Consider the following 22,036-nt stretch of genomic DNA (forward strand, 5'->3'; position numbering starts at 1 on the left):
AGCTACTAATTTCAAGCAAACAAGCCCACAAACACTTAAAAATCAACAACTTACAAGTAAACAACAAAAAACAACGAACCGGCAGAGGTCGTAGTTTGGGGAAAGTACCGCGATGTCCCTCCAAGGGGTGGGGTGCCAGTACGGGAAGTAATCCCTCTCCTCCGCGCATTCGTACCCCCTCCTCGCGCCTCCGGGGTTCTGCCGCGTGTGAACCGCGCTCTCAACGTTGTCAGCGTTCTTCTGGATGTTTCCTTTCTGAACGGCTAGAAACAATCCTGAAATTTATTTACCTCTAAAAGCATGTGATACCACAATTTTGTCTACCACAATTTTGAAACTGTAATACACTTGCGCTAAGAGCTCTTGTTAGTTGTACTATAGGTATTATTAGCTGAAAATATTTAGAGTTTTTTGACTTGAACTAAAAAACTTTTGCCAACTATAAACTAAAAGTATTTTTAAACCAATCAGCGAAAACCTTCGTTTCTTTTCCTCCAATTACAATCGTCGTACCACCACCAAGGCTCGTGCAACCCTTTGTTTTGCGCGTTGTCGGCCTTTGCATTGTTCTTGCGGGCTTCCGACTGCGCCTTGGTTGTCTCACCTGCGCCGAATTCCTGATAACTAGGTGTCGTCGTTTCCTTGCCGTTGCGGAATGTTATCAGGTCTTGAGCTAAAAAAATATATTTTTAGTTTTTTAACAGTGCTACAAAATATTTACATTTAAAACTACAGTTTTTAGTAAATAGTTGTATATTGAGATGTGTTTCAGCAATAATATTTTTTTATTTTGAATAAGTTTGTTTTTGATTTAATATTAAATAAGTGACTCCTAAGCTTTTTAAAAGCCTCGCACAGAAGAATAAAATTATTTAGTTTTTAGCTTATGAAAAACAAAAGTTTGTAATAAATCTTATTACTGTACTTTAAAGAATAAAATATTATATAACTGGTCACAAACTAACTATAAACTTCTTAAACGTAAGATACAGAAAATTATAAAAATGTTCTATACTAAATATATAGCAAATAAACTTTGTTTTTGAGCACTGTAGTTTAAAAAGACACGCTTTGAAAAACCCTTGCATTAAAGTTTTAGTACACTTTAAACACATTAACATTTTTTTTTAATTTTTCAAAGCATAGAATGTTGAAAAAACAGGTATTAAAAATTATCTTGTAGAAAAATTATTAATTTCAAAGCTTCACAATTGTTCAACACAACTCACGGAACAGGTCCTTCCTGACGTTGGAGTTGCCGCTGTCACCGCCCCCATCCTTGTTCTCCTGGCACATGTACTGCAGCACCAGGTTGCAGTTCACCTTCAGCGGTCCGTTTTCGTTGGTGACGTCATGGCCGCACCCGTGCTGGTTGGTCCACGTCACTTCCAGCTCACTCCTCCCCTCAACGCCGCTCTCGAAGTAGCGCTGCGGAAAGTTTTGTTTTCTTGAATATTTTATTTAGCGCTGAAATACTATTCAATATACATCGTTATATTACTGTCTATGACGTTTTCAGGGGTAAAAATTAATTTTATTGACATACTGCCAAAGTATAAACATAAAGAGGTATAATGTTTATAAATTGACAAACTGTTTTAAAAAATTATGTAGGTGTTAAAAAATACTTGTAATGCAGTTTTTAACTATTAAATAGCCAATAAAACTATTATAAAAATTCTCACCATCCGATATTGTTGCTGCTCATTCTGTGAAGCGCCTTGAACAGCGTCTCCTACATTATAACCACCTTTCGCATTGTTCTGTATTTAAGTACTTGTTTTTATAAAGCTAAATACTTTTAAAACGAGCAGAAACAAAAGTTTGAGAGAAACACGAACTTAAAAGTATGATGATACCAAAGCTTTAACTTATACTATTGATTCACGACAAAAACTTAAATTAAAACTCAACAATTTGCCTGAGAATCGAAGAGTCGGTTACCGTTTGCTCTATTCGTTGTTTTCTCATTCAGTCTGTTGCCGGAACCTCTTGGAAAGTGCAACCAAATGTCTGGTTTAACTGACTTGAGCAATATAAAAAATACAAAACAAAACGATTTGTTCATTATTTGTAAAACTATGTAAGAAAAGATTATTTGCATTTTATTATTTAAATTCGATTTTCAATTTATAATTTAGTATTTGATGATATTATTTTAAACTAAGGTGCAACTCATTGTATATATAACGTTTCCTTCTTTTAAAAGCAAAAAAAGGTAAACTCACATATGCGTAACTGGTTGTAAAAATAACTTAAAATAGATAGCAACACAAAATAATCTCTTTTATTATAACTCTGAAAACTATAATAGTTTTTAGTGAAACCTTTAACAAAGCAAAACATTATTGTAAATAAACTTTCCTTATTCTGTACTGTGCTCTATTGCATTAATTTCATAAATGTAGACCTTAGAGCTTAACTATTACTTATATTTTTAATACCAAGTGTTTAACGTCATATGGAAAAGATATCAATTTTGTTTAAAATATGAATGTTAACACTGTTTTAAAATGAAAAATCAAAATTAAAACAGATTCAGTTTGAGTGAATGAACAAAACAAGTACGACTTAAACTAAATATATATAGTTTACTATTGTTTTTTCCAACTAATTGTTCGAATAATTATTTCCTATAAAAAAAACACTACTTTCAAGATATTTAGTTAATTAAAAGAGTTGCAACACCAAAAGGTCTTCACAGTATATTAAAAATTTATTTATAAATCTATTTATTCAATAAGTTTTAAACACAAGTAATTATTTAGATTTTATTCTAATTTTGTCGTGTATTACGTTTCAGCTTCCTTGTTAGCTAATCAACATAAAGCAAGCTTACAAATATCAATTTATCTAAAATATTATACCACCAAAATAAATTATATTTTAGTTTGATATAGATGTTGAGAACATTTGAGAGCTTACACCATCATGTTATTGTAAACAAATTAAGTGTGTATCAGTTGTACCTGTTGAAAATTTTGAAGTATGTTTGATAAATGATAGTCTTAATCAATACGTCATAATAGTAGATTATTTTAGCTTATAATTTTGATCTATTTTTAATGTCCCATTTAAGCTGTTAACGGTTAGATAAAAAAGCTTTTTTAATTTGTTAGAAAATTTATAATGGTCTAAAAAAACGTAAAAACAAAATTAAATTGAAACACGTGAACTTATGATCAAACATGTTAGATTTTTAACTTCATGATTTTAATAAAGTTCATAACTGTAATCTATAACAGTACAATTTTTTTCTTTGTAACGAGCATTTTGTGAAAATATTAGGCATTTTGGTTTTAAACCATTACTAACAATTAGCCAGGTAAATGATTACTAGCAATAACTTTAACTCAATCTTATTTAAAAGATGTCCAAGCGTTTAACAACAAATTTTAATTTACCAAACAAAATAATTGCATTAGTTTAACAAAAGACATAAACTTGTTACATTAGTTTTTGATTAGTTTTTTACACCTTTTTTATACGTTATAAATAGTTAAAAACCTAATTTTATTTTTAAAAGGTTAATAGGCAAGCTTGATTTCAATAGATTATATATCTCCTATGAATCTAGTTTTTATAAGACTACTTTTGCATAAAACTTATTGTAATCATGTCTAGTATTATACCTATAACAAATACTATGCGTAACAACAAATATAGTTTTAGTTTTTTATATCAATTTCAAATATTGTAAGTTTTTCAAAAGTTGTATTTAAGCAAAATGTATAGTGATATAAATGTTAATAAAAAAATATAATGCAAGTAAAATAAAAAACTTATTCATTTAACGGCTGTGAGTATATCAGTGTTTGACTTTTTAAATAACATTTGTTTCTAAATAAAAAGTTAATTTTTACACAACATATTTTAATTTATGCTAAAATAATAATATAAAATAATATATTAATATATATAATTATAATAATGTGTTTTCATATAAAGAACAAAAAAGATTATTAGTTTTTTAATTTTTTTTTAAACTATTTACTATGAAATTTACTAAAACTAAGATAAATTATTAAATGATTACAACGTTTTACTTTTAACCTTACTACAAAGTTACAAAAGTCTCAAATTCATACAACACAACAGGCAAACTGTACCTTCAATTAGTTTTGAGTGCGCTTTTAAATGTTTTGGCATAAGCATAAACAAAATATCACTTAGTTGTATCGTTTACGTCATTATTAACAACAATGTTATATCTGTAGTTATTGCAATGGTGCATTATTTGTTCTAGACGTTATAAATTTTATGATATAGATAAAATTTCTTTAATAGTTATTACAAGCACGTTCTTTTTAAAGGCTAGTAGTACTGTACGATAATTTTCAATTATAATATTTATATCATAAACAATATCTTTCTATTTTATGCTTAAGGTACACACTAAATGCTGTAAAGACTTTTTCAATCTTTTAGTCCATCATACTTTTTAAGCAATCATAATCTCATATTTAATTAAACAGTATCTTAACTACTAGATGAGAAATAAAAATAACCAAGTTTCGATCAAAGACATCGAAAGTGATTAAATAAAAATCTAAAAGTGTATGTAACAGTCATGAAAAGTAGTATTTAAACAATTAAATAAAAGTTTATTTCAAATTTTATACTTCAAAACAAACAAAATAAATTTTAATATCAAGATTGAATTTATGGTTAAAGTTTAAATTTTTGTTAAGTTTCAAAACCAATGTTGCTACAAAAAAAGTAATAAAAAAAAATGTAGCTTTCTACTTTCTTCTAGTCAATTTTCAAAGTAAACAATGCTTAAATAAAAATGTAGTTATAAGTAGTAAGCAGGGACGTAGCTAGCTCAAAAAAGTTACGAATCTACAAAAACTAAAGCATCTGAAATGACGCGTGATAACGTCTTAGCGGGAACACAGCAATTTAAACTACCTCTAATGTTATTAAATTTAATCTGAAAATATGCAGTTATGTTAATACATCAAAAATGGAATGTTGAAGTAAAAGTGATAAGTGTATACAAGGCAATTTATTTTGCTTCACCTTTGACTCTTCATGTGTTGCCACTTGTGTAAACCCAGAAAATATTCATTAAAATAAGTATAAGAAAATCACAGCTTAACTCATTAACATTCATATAGTTTTAAAGTCAATATTTACTTAGTCAATAGTTATAACAAGTTATGCAAATTTTTGTAACATAAAATTGTATGATTTTAACTTTTGAAGCAATAGCTTCCATTAGAATCAATTTTGCAATGCAGCTTTTTGTCAAATTAAAACTTTAACGCGCTAAATTTTACAACTTGGATGTATTTAATTCGTTTAGTTTTTACGTTTAAAAACGCTAAAGAGTTTATATATGTCGAAATTATCTCTCAGAAGTGCATAACTAAGTACAAATGAATACTAAAAGCTAAGTAGCAGAAGTTAGCTTCTTAACTAATATTGATTTTATATTTACTTTTTTGAATAGAAATAATTATTCTACTTCAACTCCATACTATAATTAAACAAACTACATTTTTACAAGGTTTTCAAGTTCAACGATGGTAATAAACAAATAACGACTCTGTACTACAACAATAAAATACCCGGTTATAATCTTAATTAAAACTTGTTCAACCTCTTTGAGACAAACTAAGTTCTTCATTTAAGAAAATTGGTTTGCATAAAAAAATATTCCATAAATTCTTAGATATTACAAAACCATAACGAAAAACAATATGTTTTTTTAATTAACATTAACAATTTATTTTTCAGCAACACTTTGTCACTCTACTCGAAATGTAAAAAAAGTTTTTAAAGTAAAAAAAATAAATAATAAGAACTTAGAGCTAAATAAACGTCTGTTTATTTTAACTCGAGGTTTCATGCTTGAGTATTTGCCTGACGTTTTCTAGTAGTAATATTTCAATTATGTCTGTAAAAACTCCAGTTTAAACTTAGTAACGTATTTAGGACTAGCTTATAGTAAAATGAAATCATGCTTAAAACTATTTCTAGGTTTTTAAGGTTTATAAAATAAATATATCTACAATTGTGGAGTTTTTTGTATAATAGTATACTTGTTTTTCAAGTATCAAAGAATTATAAATCAACTCAAATAAAAAACAAAAAATTTAGTTCAATTAATTTTTAACAAAGTTTTTTATTAGCTTATTTTGCGTTAAATATTTACAATACTGGCTGTTTATTATATTTCCGAAAAGAAACCAACTAAAGCACGTTATTTTTTTTTACAAAAACAACAAATATAAAAAACAGAATTCATGAAAACTAAAAACTTTCTCTTTACTATAAACAGCTCAGCTTAATAGGGTTTTTAAGTATACATAGGTTATAATTCTATATGAAATAAATTGCTCAATATATAAGAGCTTAATATTCAACAATAGTTAACTCAAGCTCAACTATAATGATTTTCAGAGATTTTTTAAGTGGCATTAAAATGATACGAAGCACACAAATATATATAAAGAGATTAGGTGATGAGAAAGTAAATGATTAGTAATCAATTAGTTATTGTAATTGCGTGCTGAGCAAATAAAAGGGAATTTAGTTAAATTATTGTAATATAAAACATAAGATGGTAAAATAAATAAAAATTACGACAATAAATAAAACATATATCAAATTCGAAATTAAAAATAACTACATCTAAAGTGGGAGCATATCATAGTTAGTTTTTTTCTTACAGTGAGTGTTTTATCTCTGCCCGCTTCGGCACTGGTCATTCTTTCTAGATTGCAAGTAGAACAATTATCTGTCTTTCTAGGTACAAAGCAATTGAGTGCCCGATATGCTGAATACCCAATATAAGAAACATCATCAGCTTACACAACAAAAATATTTTAGAGGCTGAAAACAAAACGAACATAACCTGCAATTGTAGAAATAATATAAACTGCCCATTTAACGGTGAATGTCTCTTAAAAGGTGTTTATTAAGCAAAAGTTAGAAACAAAGCATACGTTGGTTCCACAGGAAACTCGTTCAAACAAGGTGACAATAGCACAATTCACAGCATTCTCAAGAAATTACAATCAACAGCCTTGACTAAACTTACTACATCAAAAAATATTGAATTCCCCGAAATCAAATGGCAAATAATATTTAAAACCAACTGCTCAGTACTTAGAAAAAAATACAATTATTTGAATGTTATCATTTTTTTTACGAAGTTTACTGGTCAAACAGTTGTAAACTGCAGTGTTACGTATAAAAACTATTAAAATTTCACAGTTTTTTGTTTGACACTTAAATAATTTTGCAAAGCAAATAAAGTTGATTGTTAACAACCTAATATGAAACTTTTGTAAAAATCATTATTTGTTTAGTTAATATTTTTAGAAGTTCATACTTTTTGTAATCATGACATTTTAAGAACTACTAAACCAAAACTAACCATTTAATCATAGCAATGAATATTTTAAATTCATTTTTACAGATTTTATTTTAACCCATGTAAAAATTTTGATTTCATTTCAATTTTTTAATTGTGAATTTTAATTTAAATTTACAAAGTTCATGTTTTTAAATAAGTAATAGTGATTCATAAATAATTAAAAATTAACATAACAACTTATACAAAATATAAAAATCTTTTAGTTCGGAAATTAAGTTTTGTTGTTTGTGAAAAAATATTTAATCTTAAAGTAATTTTTCAAAACTAAAACCAATTTTTTAAACTGAAAGGAAAACATTAACAAAAAACAAAACATTTCTAAATTAATTACAATAGTTGTTGTCGATGACCTGTTGTTTTATAAAAGTATAAAAGATTATGTTAACATGGTGTTTTTTTTTTAATTTTAACAACTACAATTCCAATTTTGTAAATAAATGTATAAAATATTATAATATCAAGCTATAAGTAAACTTTAATGTGAAAAAAAAAACTTTTTATTAAATTCATAGTTTCAAGTGCAACTTTAAAAAAAAAAGCTCGCATGCTAAAATGAGGTTTAAAATACATATTAAAACGTAGGTTTTTTTAATGAAAGATAAACTTTATAATTTGCTGTAAGTATTTTTACTATCTAAACGTAAAGTCTTGTTTTAAGTCTAATTCACCACTCTTCAATCATTGAAAAAAGAAATTTATCTTCTTTAAGAGCATAAGTATTAAAATTTTGTATTTAAAATTCACTTAAAACGAAAAAACTTACTTGTTTTTGATTTTCCATTTTTATCTTATTTTGACAGTTAAACATGTTTTTAAAGATGTTTTTTTTGATGTGAATGGTTAAATATAACATTTATAATATTTTAAAGTTTATTTATTTTAGTAAGCATTATGGTGTTTTTCTGTATTTAAAGTTTGATAACGTTTTCTCTTTGTTCACTTCTTAAGTTTATAACTTTGATATTAATAAGTTTTAGCTTTTTTGCTTAAATTATTTTGCTTATTGTACATACACTGTTGATTACATACGAATATTACCTGATCCATTTAAATTTTAATCTTCACTTCATATTTTAATGCATAAAATAAGTAAGTGTATGATCAAATGGCAATATAAACTTAAAAGATTTTTAACTTAAGATAACTTAAGTTACTTTAAGACACTAGATAGTTTCTTAAATGAGATTTAGCACTTTAAGTTACAATATTTAGGTTTTTTTTCCGACATAAGCTTTATTTTAATTGGTTTTGAAAATTTTACTTAATATTGTTTTCTAAATAACTTTAAACACTCAGCATGACTGAGTACAGTATAGGGTCAATCAGAAAAATTTTTGGTCATTTGTTTTCATTTTGACTCAAAAAATGACAAACCTGAGATTACTTAAGAGCTTATATTTTTTCACAGAAGTACTTATAAACTACATACTTATTGTATACAAAAATTCAAAATGAGTTTTGTAAGTGCAAAAGAGCTCAATGAACCAAACAACGATGAATTACACATATATTTGCGTGATTTTCTTTTAGAAGAACTTGAGAAGAAGAACCAACAGATCCATGAGAGAAAAAAAAAGTTTGATGCAGAAAAAAGCACTCTAGTAAAGAAGGCTCTAAATATTTTAAAAAGCAACAATGTAGACTTATCTCGCGCTGGTTACTCACTCAGAAACTCTAAGTTTACTTTTGAGCATTTAGATGTAAATGAGAAAGATCGTGAGCTTCTAAAAGAAGCAATAAAAGATGATGAAACAAAAACTACACTTAAAAAAACAATAGTCAGGGTTGTGCCAGCTAAAAAGCGAAAAATAGAAAATAGTAAGCCAAACTCATCAAATTTGCTTTTACTTCATGGAACCAGTGCTAAAAGCGTGATGGGAATTTTAAAAGAAGATTTTATACCGTCCAAAAAGGGCAAGTATGGATGTGGTGTGTATCATACGGACGATCATAAGTATGCTTCTAAATACAGTAAGTCTTTCAAACTCGAAAACTCGTCCATTAAAGAAGTCAGTTACATTTTTGTTAATAAAGTGGAACAAACTGCAGCGCCGGAGACACCAAGGAAATTTTATGGTGAAAAAATTTATGATGATTATCTTGCTAAAAAACCTGTGTTGCAAGTTTTTAATGAACAAACAGGCAATGTAGTAACGTTTGATGAGAAAGCACAATACAAAGCAGACAAAGCTAACAACAAGTTAATAGGAGGCACGTTTAATATAGCAAGTAGTAAAACAAATATTTTTCTGGCTCATCATGAGTTGGTAGAACCAGCTTACCTTATTGAAATTAAAAGTGAAACAGACGTTCAAAACTTTGTCACTGATGCTCTTTACAAAATTCTTAAGGTAAAACGATTCACTACCTCAAAAACTTCAAATACAGTCGATAAATGCACCATAAAGTATCTCAAAGAGTATATAGAAAAAGAAGTTGTTGCAAACCACGATGCGGAGTTAAAGTTTATACAAGATAAGTTTGACTATAAGATGAAAAGCACTTTACATCAACTTACTTTTAAACTTACTGACATAAATAATATGCAAAATGACGAAAGCAATCAATTTACAACCAACGAGTTCACCAAAAAGGACAAAGATTACGATTTCGTCTTAAGTTTAATAACAATAAAAAAACGCGCACATGTTTCTAAAGTCCTTCACATGTACAAAATTGATTCTAAGACCAACAAAAATGAAATCAATGGCAGGAGGTTGTTTGCGCACGGGGTTAAGTCTGACAAAGTCCAAAATATTTTAAAATACGGATACGATAGTAAGACGTGGGGTTCAATGTGTATGGAAGACTGTATTGCCTGCAACGAAGACACTTGCGCACAATTTTCCACTACATGCTTCCTTCTAGAGGCTGAAAAAAGCACCAGGAGATATTTGAAAATTAGAAAAGCGACGAATAATCAGAGTGAAGTGATTAAAAAGAGTGAAGATCCTATAAAGAAAAATTTTGCTTATGTATTTTTAGTTGCCGTAAATGATAAGGGCAGCAGTAAACCGAATAAAGCTTTAACTGACAGCAGAGGTTGCTATATTAAGGATGGCACTCTGACATCTAACCCTAAAAGCTTTAGAATTAACAGGAGACCTGTTGTTGAAACAATTCCGGCCTACCTGCTTGTTATAGATTTCTCCAAACTTAATTATCCTATGTATTTCATTTAGTTTAAAAATTAAAGTTATAATTTTTTAAGATTTTTGCATTTTCCTGTTCGATAAAAGTGTTATTAGTTATTATAGTTGAAGTAACAACATAAGACAGCTGTTATTGTAATAAATTTGAAAAGTTATGACTTGTACGTTCTTCTATTAATAAATTAATTAAGTTTATATATATGTTTTGCATTAAAGTTCACATATCAAACTTATACAACTTGATCTCTTAAGTATAAAAAAAGAACTGACAGCCTAGCTGTTCACTATCAAGTTAATATTAAGTTTTATAAATAGTAATGTAAGTTTTATAATGTTTTTCCAAAGTTTTCTTGTTAAGAATAAAAAGTTTAACTTGATTTCAAAATTTCGATAAAACTAAAAAACTTTAATCAATTAACGAAATATTCAGAAATATTTTTGAGTTTCCCAGTGTATTTTGATATTTATGTGCCACTTTCTTTGTAGATTTAAAATCACTTATATGGATGTACCGTCTTTTTTTGAAAGTCCACCCGTTGATTCCAAATAGCTTTTGTTTTGTTCTCTGATCTTATTGTTAGTTTTTATACAACATTTTCAACTAAGCGTTTGCTATTGAAAGGACATTTATTTTTTGTTCGACAGTTGCAAAGTGTTTCGTTTTCTTGAAAACGATGAAAAAAAAAACGAAAAAAAAAACGATGAAGAAAACTAAAACTTTACCATAAATTCAATCTTGATATCAAAATTTAATTTGTTTTGAAGTAAACATTTTAAGTAACTTTTTTATTATTAATTTTTTGATTTTTTATTTAAGCTCTGATGAGATCTTTGACCGTTAATTAGTTTGTAAAATAAAGTCTTAAAAAGAAAAATTACTATTGAATAAGTTTAAATTACAAAATGTTATTGGAAACTACGTGGTCATCTTAAGTATTCGAGGATAAAAACTTCCATTAAACAAATAAAAATCTGTATAAGTATACTTTTTTTTAATTCATGTTTTTTTAAATGTGTCAGCAAATGGATTCGATCTTGCAATGTTTAAGTCGGAGAGATATTAAACCGTCAATAGGACTTCTACGACATTAAACACAGCTTATACAATGATTTTTAGTTAAAAAAAATTGACAATAACTTGCAAATATTTTGTTTACAAATATAAATATAAAACCTTCTATTGAAAAAAAGAAACATAAGTTATAACCTGAAAATGAAATAAACAAATTCTTTTTTTCTATAACAAAGCAAACTACAAAAAAAAGCTATCATTAAGCAAAGCTTTAGAAAAACAATTATAAGTTAAACGTTTAGTTTTAATCTTTCTTGTTACGTATAATAAATTTCCATAATTAAATACAATAACTTCTAATTTAAAACAAGTAAAATTCTACTTTATTTATTCTATTTATAAAAATTATTTAAAAACACGTGGTTTTGTTTTTTTTAAGTTTATAATGTACTGAAGACAAATATTTTTATTTTCTACAGATTTTTTTATAATTTTAACTGATACTCTATGTTTTAACTACCATTTTTAGTCAATCGTTAGACTGAATCACCATCATTTCTTTTTTGATTATAACTGCAAAACAGCTGTTTAAAACATATTTGTTATTTTTTTTGGAATACACTACAAAGTTTGTGGCACAAAGCGTCAATTTTAGTTAAAACATCAACACAGTTTAAGTTTGTTGTTATAATAATCACTTAAATCCCTTTTTCACAAATTTAAGGGATCGTTTTGAAAACAGTTTACAAAATCAACAGAGTTTATAGGAAGATTTTAAATAATAATTTTACCTGACATAAAGCTTTAAACTAAAGTACAAAACTCATTAACTAAAAAGCTAAAAAAAGGTTAAATAAAGTTCGTATTACTTTATACCAGGGACGTAGGAAGCTGAAAAAGTCTGATAAAACCTCGGGGCGTAATGACGTCATAAGGGCGTCGCGTGGGGTGTTGCATTGCCGCAATTGCACCACCTTAAATTTTTGTAAGAAAAAATTAAGTATCTTTAACGTTTTAATTATTTTTAGACAAAATCTCTTAAAAAACTCCAATTTAGAAAACGACCGTTTTGCTCACTTCACTGCCACAAACTCTTAGCTGACTGCCGCAAATGAACTCGAAAAAACAAAATTACTTAAAGTATTACTGCAAAATCAATATCTTGTGGTAAGTAAGCTTAGTTAAAAACTTCCTGAAACAGTACAGGCTTAAGTATCATTCCACACGCTATTGTAAACTAAAAATGAATACAAAGCTAAGCAGAGCAGAGGTAGCTCGAGTAGAAACAACACAAGTTGAGGCAATTCGAGCAGAAGCAACTCGAGCAGAAGCAACTCGAGCAGAAGTAACTCGAGTAGAGGCAACTTCAGTTGAAACAACACAAACAGATGCGATTTGAGCAGAATCAACTTGCAGAGGCAACTCAAGCAGAAGCAACTCGAGCAGAATCAACTCGAGCAGAAGAAACTCGAGCAAAAGCAACTCGAGCACAAGCAACTTGAGCAGAGACAACTCGAGAAGAGGCTACTCGAGCAGGGATAATTTAAGTAAGGGCAACTCGATGTTTTTTTCTGCACAAACTTGGAAAAATACCACGCGACGCCACTGGTACACATCATTTTAAGTTACGTTTAATGTTATTGCATGTTATGTCAAAGTAAGCAGTTGTGTTAGAACATTAAATTTAAACGAGTTTTTTTAATTATAAGAGATAACTTTATACAAAGCAGTTTGTGATGCTCCGGATCAGGCACGCAGGTTGGTAAGTTACTGAAATTCTGCAGCAATCTACATTAAGGGGCTTGTACATACGGAAAACCTTTGATATTTTAGCTAAATATTTACCATAAAAAAACCATGTTCGAAATTTTTAAAGATTTGAAGAATTTTTAATCTCGGCAGAGTTCGATTTTTCGGAAGCTCCTTAACGCAAACTGTTAACAATTGTTTTTACATATGGCAGTTATCACATGCATACATTATGCACATTTTAAACCGCCTAAAAAAAATTATGGTATTACTTCTTGAATTAAAAAAAAAAGTAAATTCAACAAAATTTAAAAAGATTTATTAAAATCACATAAATCCGAAAATCACCTACAAAAACTTTTGACTACATCGTTTCAAATTATGCACAGTGTGTTTAATTAATAATTGTTATATGTAAAAATACTGATAGCTAAAAACTCAAAGGTTAGGGCCCTATACAGTTTGTATAGGGGTGATTATCAGAAAATCGTGTTCTACCGAGTAAAGTTTCTTAAATCCTCTAAAACTTTGTACAGATTGTTTTTTATGGAATTTGCTAGATGTTAAAAAATAGCAGAAAACTCAAAAATCGGTTTATTTATAAGCAATCTAATGTATAAATGTTTGCAACAAGAAAATCGTTTTTTTAGCTTAGCAAAACTTTTCTTTAATAGTTTTTTATTTATTTGTTTCAATTTTAGCTCAGAATTAGAGGCAAAGATAAAACTGAAAAACACTTTACTTTCTACTTTATGTACCTAGGATTTAAAAATGTAAATAATTTAAAAATGTTAGTAATAAAATCTCTTGGACTTGTTAATTATTTATATGATTTTTCATAAACCAAAAAGCTTTCTAATGGAAAATGTCTATTAAAGTTATAAAACTTAACAAAATTAGATTTATACACCTTAAAAATAAGATAAGAGGAACGTAATTTTACTACTGACTAATTTTTAAATCGGCTAGACGCTAAGTTTAACTGGACCTGATAAAATTTAAAAAAATAGTAGAGACGATAATTGTTAATATAAAATTTAACAAAGAGTTATGTATCTTACTAGAAAATTAAAAAAAATATTTTTTTAGGGATTATTGAAGTCCATGGAACTTATGAAAAAAAAGAGTAGTAGACAATGGATATTAGTTATAAAACTTTACAAACAATTCTTTAAAGTACCAGATGTTTAAAGTAATTTCTCATTTATATTGTTTGATTTTGATTTTATTTTAAACAAATTATCTACCAAAAAAGTAGCTAAACCTTAATACAAGAAAATTGAAACTTTTCTGCTAGACTCATGCGGCAAGTGAAACGACAGACATGGTTTAAGTCTAAGATTTATCACCGGTAGATTAGTGTTCATATAAATATTAATATCAAATAAAAGTATAAAACATAACAACTACAATGGATAAAAAAACTTTTAATTAATGCTTTATTCTAAACGATAATAGACCTATAAAGGTTTTTTTATAGTAATCAGTCTTTTATAAGTTCAGCAACAACTTCGTTAAAATGTTTCGCTTCAACAACTATCAGTCTTCTATGCTTATTGCCAGAATCACCTTGCTGAAGTTGAAAGTCAAACTTGTGAGTTGCTTTTTCAGCAAAATAGTATTCTTCAGGATGACTGTAAACAACTTCTCCGTTCTGTTAAGTTTGTTTGTGTTTAAAAAATCTGATTTAACTTTATATGTTAACAAAGAGATTAGTTTAAATACCTTAAATATGTTGTCTTTTTTTAAACACAAAAACTTCGTTTTAAAAATGTATTAAAATTTAAGTGCCGTTTTTCTAAAAGACTTCATACTTAATTAAGTCAAACTAGAATTACGGCAACTTCATAATACTATCGGGGTTTTGAATTTAAACAATAACTAGTTTAAATTAAAAAAAGATTAGTGAAATATATTTTTCAACCCGTGTCTTTATGAGTTAAATTATGTAGTGATTATCACAAACCAAAAACAGAAGCACTTGAATTATTTTTTGATTAGACTTGTAATAAAATTTTTTAGAATTTTGTTTATACCACTAAATATAATTATAAAGTTTCGAGTTTAGAAACTCTAATTTTTGTAAGACAGTTAGCAAAATACATCTAAATTGATATAATATTGTTTGCTTGTAATAAAACTTATATTTAAATGTAAATTTAAATTATTTTTCTTTTACATGACTACAAATACAACAAAATACTTAAAGAACATAATTTAATCAGAAGTTAAAATCTCAGCTTGTTCAATAAAAATTTGTTGAGTTATTGATTTTGTTATAAGTAATAACACAAGAACATTGATCAAATCAAATTTATTTTGCATCAAAGTTTTATTAAGTAAGATTATTAAACTTATTTTTAACCAGATTAAGTTTGGAAGGTGTTTTAAGTTAAAGAATTAAAATGAAATAATCACTACACAAAAAATATCCATCTTTAATAAATCTTGCTTATGTAAAATTTTAACTTTATCTTTAGTAAAAATGTTTTTATATTGTTAATAAGTACATTAGAGAAATAAAAAATTTTTTAAGAAATAACTTAAAAATACAACAAGAACTTTTAATAATTTGTAAAAAATAAATTGTTATAACTAGAATAGTCTAAAAACACTATACGAGCCAGAGAAAAGTAGTGAGATTTGAATAAGATTAAGCTGTGCATTGTGTTTTACATGGTTAACATTATTTAAGGAAGAAAATTAAAACGTTACTAGCCTTAATTAATAAACTGTAAATGTAAGGTTTAATTTATATAGAAATAAGAATGTTGAAAAACTAAACCAACGAAATTACCGAATTTAAAAACTCGTTTTGTTTTTTCTGCAAGTTTGCAAATAAAAATATTGATGCAAGCAAACTTCTATACAAAAAAAGTTTTTATTTGTCTGTTTTCGATTGCAGCTTGTTATAGTTATTTAAAAAAGTTTTTGTTGGTTAAAATTTTTATTTAAATCATTCATCCTACTAATTAGCTTTAGCAACTTTGTTTTGAAATCTTACTGAAAATAAACCTTATTTATTTTTTTAAATTTTATAGCTTTAAAAAGTTTGTTAAACTTATTATAATAATTTTATTTAATAAAATATATATACGTATTCTGCTTACTAACACTAATAGTAACCCAAAAGTTTAACGCATTGCCTAAACAATGATCAAACTAATATAAAACATAAGATCAGACAAAAAACAACTCACTTTTTCCTTAAAAATTTTGCATAACACTACGTAATGCGTAAAATCATGGCGAACGCGATTCATTTTCATCTTTTTATTATTGATATCACTTAAAACAGTGTTGAGCATCTGAGGTCCAACCTATTAACATTGTAACGTAAATGATTTAGTATACAGATAAAAAAGACAAACTTGAATTTGAAAACTTTAGTTGACTTAAAATATAGTAAAAATTATTCTTACACATTTCAGAATTAAATGCATTATAATAGTTATTTAAACAAAACAGTTCATTTTTATTTTGTTAAGTTTATGAAAAAAAATATAAACAGAAACATCACGAAACAAACTAATTACATGAGAAACTTTTTAATCAATAATTTCATGTTTTTACTATAGTTTTTAAATATTACAAGTAAAATAAGTATATTTGTTTTGAAATAAAAGCAATGAATTAAAGTAAATACTTACTTTGTTAAAAATTAATTGTGTTTTAAGCTAAAAAAAAGTATAAAATTTAGTATAAAGTTTACAATATAGTATAAAGTTCACAAAACAAAACAATTGTTTTTTATCCCAATTTATTGACTTACGTCGTTTTTCTGTTAAAAAAATAAATAGCTTTATGTTGTCTGAAAAAGATAAAAGTACCAATAAAAGCATAGAAAATTATGTACCTATGTGACAGAGTTATATACAATAGCTAGTTGTAGTAAAAAATAAAAGGGTTTAAACTTTTATACTCAAGGCTTTGGAAAGAATAAAGAAAATTTCTAAGATATTAATTTGCTGAAAATGTAATCTTTTGTATTGTACGTTGTAAATTCTAGGCTAAATGACTATAAGATTGTTGAAAAACATTGTACATAATGTAGTAACTTATCAAATACACAAACACATTTGTTTTTATTGTCTACTGGGCTTAACTTGTCAAATTCTTATTATTTTAAGTTAGATCTTAGTTAATAAAAAACATTTATTTGACAAAAGAAGACAGTATAATAAACTTACTTTAAACAAAATTTAAAAATACAGGTAAATCTTTTATCTGCAACGTATAATGTATTAAACAAATTTTAATTTAGTAACTTTAAAACTTTAGATAATTAAACATTATTTGACATTAGAATAATTTCTTTCAAACTATATAAATGAGACTCAATTTTTAGAACAAGATATATTTCATGCTTCTTTCATCAGTTGAATACTAAGCAATAAAAATAAAGTTTGAAATTTTACTTATATAGTGGAAATGCAATCAACGTAATTAATAATAATAAAGCAAAGAGTAATTAACAATACATAAGTACTTATAATTGCAATGCAACTAAAAAATATAATAATAAAACAGAGCAACAACTTATAAAACAATTTAAGAAAACAACGAAACAGTATAATCAAAATCTTTATGTTTACATAACTTAGGTTTTCTTAATAAAATACAAATAGCCTCAAGTTTAATTAAATCCGAAATGTGAAAACATTTTTTAACAATTTTAAATCTTTTTAAATTATAATTACTAGCACAATCAAGGTTATTTACTAAGTGTTCAGAAATAGCAGATCTTTTGAAGCATTTATTACTCTAATAGATTTAATTTTTTCATTACTCTTACAAAATTCGTCAATTCCTTGATTGTGCTAGTAATTATAATTTAAAAAGATTTAAAATTGTTAAAAAATGTTTTCACATTTCGGATTTAATTAAACTTGAGGCTATTTGTATTTTATTAAGAAAACCTAAGTTATGTAAACATAAAGATTTTGATTATACTGTTTCGTTGTTTTCTTAAATTGTTTTATAAGTTGTTGCTCTGTTTTATTATTATATTTTTTTTAGTTGCATTGTAATTATAAGTACTTATGTATTGTTAATTACTCTTTGCTTTATTATTATTAATTACGTTGATTGCATTTCCACTATATAAGTTAAATTTCAAACTTTATTTTTATTGCTTAGTATTCAACTGATGAAAGAAGCATGAAATATATCTTGTTCTAAAAATTGAGTCTCATTTATATAGTTTGAAAGACTTTAAAACTTATTGGCTTCTATATTTTAAATAACCATCAGTTTGTTGTTGTATTTACTTTTTAAATAAAAAACATTTTTTGAAAATAAAAACAAACTGTGGATAAATTATAAATATTTATTTAAAATCGTTAGTTAAAGTTTAAATCCTCTCAACCCTTCAATTACTATACCTCACATAGTTTTTACTAACATATTTTCGAAACTTAAAATATATGTAATTATTATGTGTATAGTAAATAAAAAACAGTTACTAAAAGCTTACACTATCAAAAGGCATGTTCAAAAACTTTTCATTGATGAAGTATCCGACACGATATTTACACTTGGATATATCTCCATTAACACATGCTGAGTTTTTCATTATCTGATATTTTATAAAAAAGTTAAGTTTTCAATGTATACGATTGGGTAATAAAAAAGTACAATATTTATAAAATGTAAGTTAATGTAATCTTTTTTTATGAGTATATTGGCTCATATCGAATTTTTAAAGTGCACATAAAGCTAGGAGATTTTCTTTGTCAAAGTTACTTTTTTAAAATTCGACAACACTAAAAACCTAACAAAATATATAATTAAAATTTGACTGTAAAATAAATTACTAGTATTTTTTTTTGACTAATAGATTCAGGAGAAAAAATATATAAGCATAAAATTTAAGTGTGTATATTTAAAAATCTATTTATAATAGAGAATATAGTAACCTTTTACTGTTAAAACAAAAACTACTTAATTGTTTTTGTAAAATTTACACACAGTTTGTTGTATTTATAATACTATTTTAAATTTAAAATAATTTTATTAAAAAAAAAAACAGATGTTTCACTCAAAATTAAGATCTCATAGACTTATTCAAATAGCTTAAGAGTAAATAGAATAATATAAAAACCTAAATAACTATCTTATTTCTTTATCTTATTCCTTATTCTGAATATAAATATAAAACTAAGGGTGTAGGGTAAATAGTTTGTTTTTAAACTTAACTATGAGTTTTTACAAGATAGGTTAAATTGTAAGTCAGTTTTTATAAAGTAGAAAACTTAATTATTTGAGAAATGTTTGAATTTTGCACTGTACTTGTTTTATTCAACTTAAGGTAAGTCTACTAATTAAGGAACAAATGGTTGTTTTTGTTGTATATTCTTATAAACCTTTTTTTTTTGGATCTTTATAAGAAACGAATAGCAATTAAATCTTTAGTTATCTATAGTTTTTTAGAAGGTTTACGTAAAAAGCAATTTTGAAATCGGTAATTCTATTTGTGTTGTATAATTTTAAAAATATTTCTAACTAAATCTAAACTAAATCTAAAAAAATTGAAAATTAAAAATTTACGATAAAAAAATAAGAAAATATCTACTTTTTTTTCTTTAGCTGTGAAGTTAAAAAAAAAATTAGTTTAAGAACTAAGCTTTTGAAATATATATACCGTAAAAGTTTACAGAGAGTTGCTTAAAAAAATAAAATATTTTTTTTACTATTGTTTTTTTGTTTGTGTTCTTTGTAAACTTTACGAATTTATCATTTTTTAATGTTGTATATAAAAGTTACTTTTTATTTTGTTAAGTACTAAAATTGTATGACAGCCAATATAAATCGCTATAAAATAACATTAATTCGTAATTACAAGGTTGACTCTTCCTTTGCACTTAAAGTAAAACTTTGAACTGTTTCTAAAGTAATTTGTTCTTTAAAAAGTCAATTTTGTTTGTCAAAACTAATTGTACAACTAAAACATAGTTTCATTTTATATTCATTATCTGTTTTATACAAACGACAGTTATTACAAAAGACTGTTTTAATAAAACTCTTTTGTATATTTATTTATTATGTTACCATCTATTTTTAGATCTCATAGCTTTTAATTTTAGCAAAAAGGGTTACTTCTTTTAGTTACAACTTTTTAAAACATAGTAAGTTACACAGGTAAACTAAACTGACATCAATAAAAGCCTCTTTATCATGTTTACTAGCAGAGCCCGAGGAATTTGCATTGTTTACGAAAAAGGTGCGAATTGCGGTGAGACAAGGAGATTTTATGGCACGGGTAAGAGAATAGCAACTCATCAAAGCATAAACTGTATCATCTGTATCTTCATCACCGACATTCTAAAATTTATTTTATTATTATCAAAATTGAACAGTATCCACCATAATCAGCATACTAAAAGTTATTAAATTTGAACGTTACAATTAGATTTAATATTCTAAAATTAATTTTTTTATATACCTAAGAGATTTTGTTGTTATTTATGATTTTATATTTAAATAAAGTTTCTAAAACCAACTTAAGTTTGTTAAAATTCTCTAAAATATATCAAAATTTTTTTAGAAAAAGTTCATTATAAATTAAAATGAGTTAAAAAACTGTCAATAATAATAAAAACTATATAACATGTAGTTTTGGCAGATTGTATTATCACATAGGGTTGCCACTTTTGAAACAAAAAAAAATAGTCATAATGAAACAAAAATAGTCTTAAAGACTGTAAAGTAACCAAAATTAAAAAAAAATTGCAAAACAAGCATAAAAGATACATAAAAAACATCAAGAAAAATATATGAATTTTTTTACAATAAAAACTGTAATTTAACAAATCAGTTTAAAACAATAAAGAGTAGCCTGAGTTTTCTGAAAAGTAAAAATTAATTTTCAAGAATCAATAATTTTTTTAAAAAATTTAAAATAAACAAATTATTAGCATAAGGGAGTGGCAATCCTTTTTAATTTAAGACTTTAAAATATTTTTTTTATTTAATCTTTAATCAACGATTTGAACAATACTAATTTGGTTTTATTAATTTTCAAGCAGTTAAAACTACATACAACTTGTCGTAACCTGAATAAGTACAACACCAAGTTCATCTTGTTGGATGAGAGCGTTGGTTAGATCTGACACACTGACTGGGCTGTTTCCGGTAAAGTTTTGCTGGAGTAGCATTTTTATTGAATGAAAGTCATCATCTTTCATTCTATAAACTGTGAAATGTATTAGCATTTATTAAAGTTCTCAACTACAATATGTTTAATAATAATATTTTTAACAACAAAACACCTATTAAGTAAAATATATTAAACTAACGCTGAAATTCAGGGCTTATACTTTGTTCAACAACAGAGTTCCAATCAATATCTCCATCCATATTTTCATCAGAAGACGAATTGTATGAATCTTCTACTTTTTGTCTTTTATTCATTTGTTTTAGTTCCTAAAATATTGAAGTTTTTTATTTTAATGTGTTTACTAAACTAAAGCAATTAAGAATTTTATCTGTGTATCTGTATTTGAAGAAAACCGACAAATAACAACTAAAAATATTTTGAAATGTTACCGAAAAAATTATTTATAATGATTTATTTTAATAATAGTAAAGTGTAAAAACTTAAGTACAACTTTTTGAAAATGATAGTTCAATATTAATACTTTTTGCTTTTTAAACCCTTAGTGAGTCTAAATTGTTTTTTTTTTTGTTAATAACTATAGCTTTTTTCTTAAAATCTTTATTTGCTGTCAGCTCCAA

The 22,036-nt window shown here is 25.9% G+C and overlaps 1 protein-coding gene across 1 annotated transcript; it reads right to left on the bottom strand.

Moving 5' to 3' along the window:
- Positions 1-14,783: 14,783 nt before the first annotated feature.
- Positions 14,784-21,712, bottom strand: LOC145836237 (BRCA2 and CDKN1A-interacting protein-like). Its single transcript, XM_082944057.1, has 6 exons — positions 21,598-21,712; positions 21,355-21,494; positions 20,456-20,623; positions 18,777-18,878; positions 16,501-16,620; positions 14,784-14,954 (listed from the first exon to the last, which is right to left on the bottom strand). Exons 1-6 carry the CDS (start codon positions 21,710-21,712, stop codon positions 14,784-14,786), a joined length of 816 nt encoding a protein of 271 aa, XP_082800183.1.
- Positions 21,713-22,036: the final 324 nt, after the last annotated feature.

This window comes from Thalia democratica, chromosome 5 (genome assembly GCF_965202585.1).
Source record: "Thalia democratica chromosome 5, ktThaDemo2.hap1.1, whole genome shotgun sequence".
In the NCBI taxonomy this organism is placed as follows: domain Eukaryota; kingdom Metazoa; phylum Chordata; class Thaliacea; order Salpida; family Salpidae; genus Thalia; species Thalia democratica.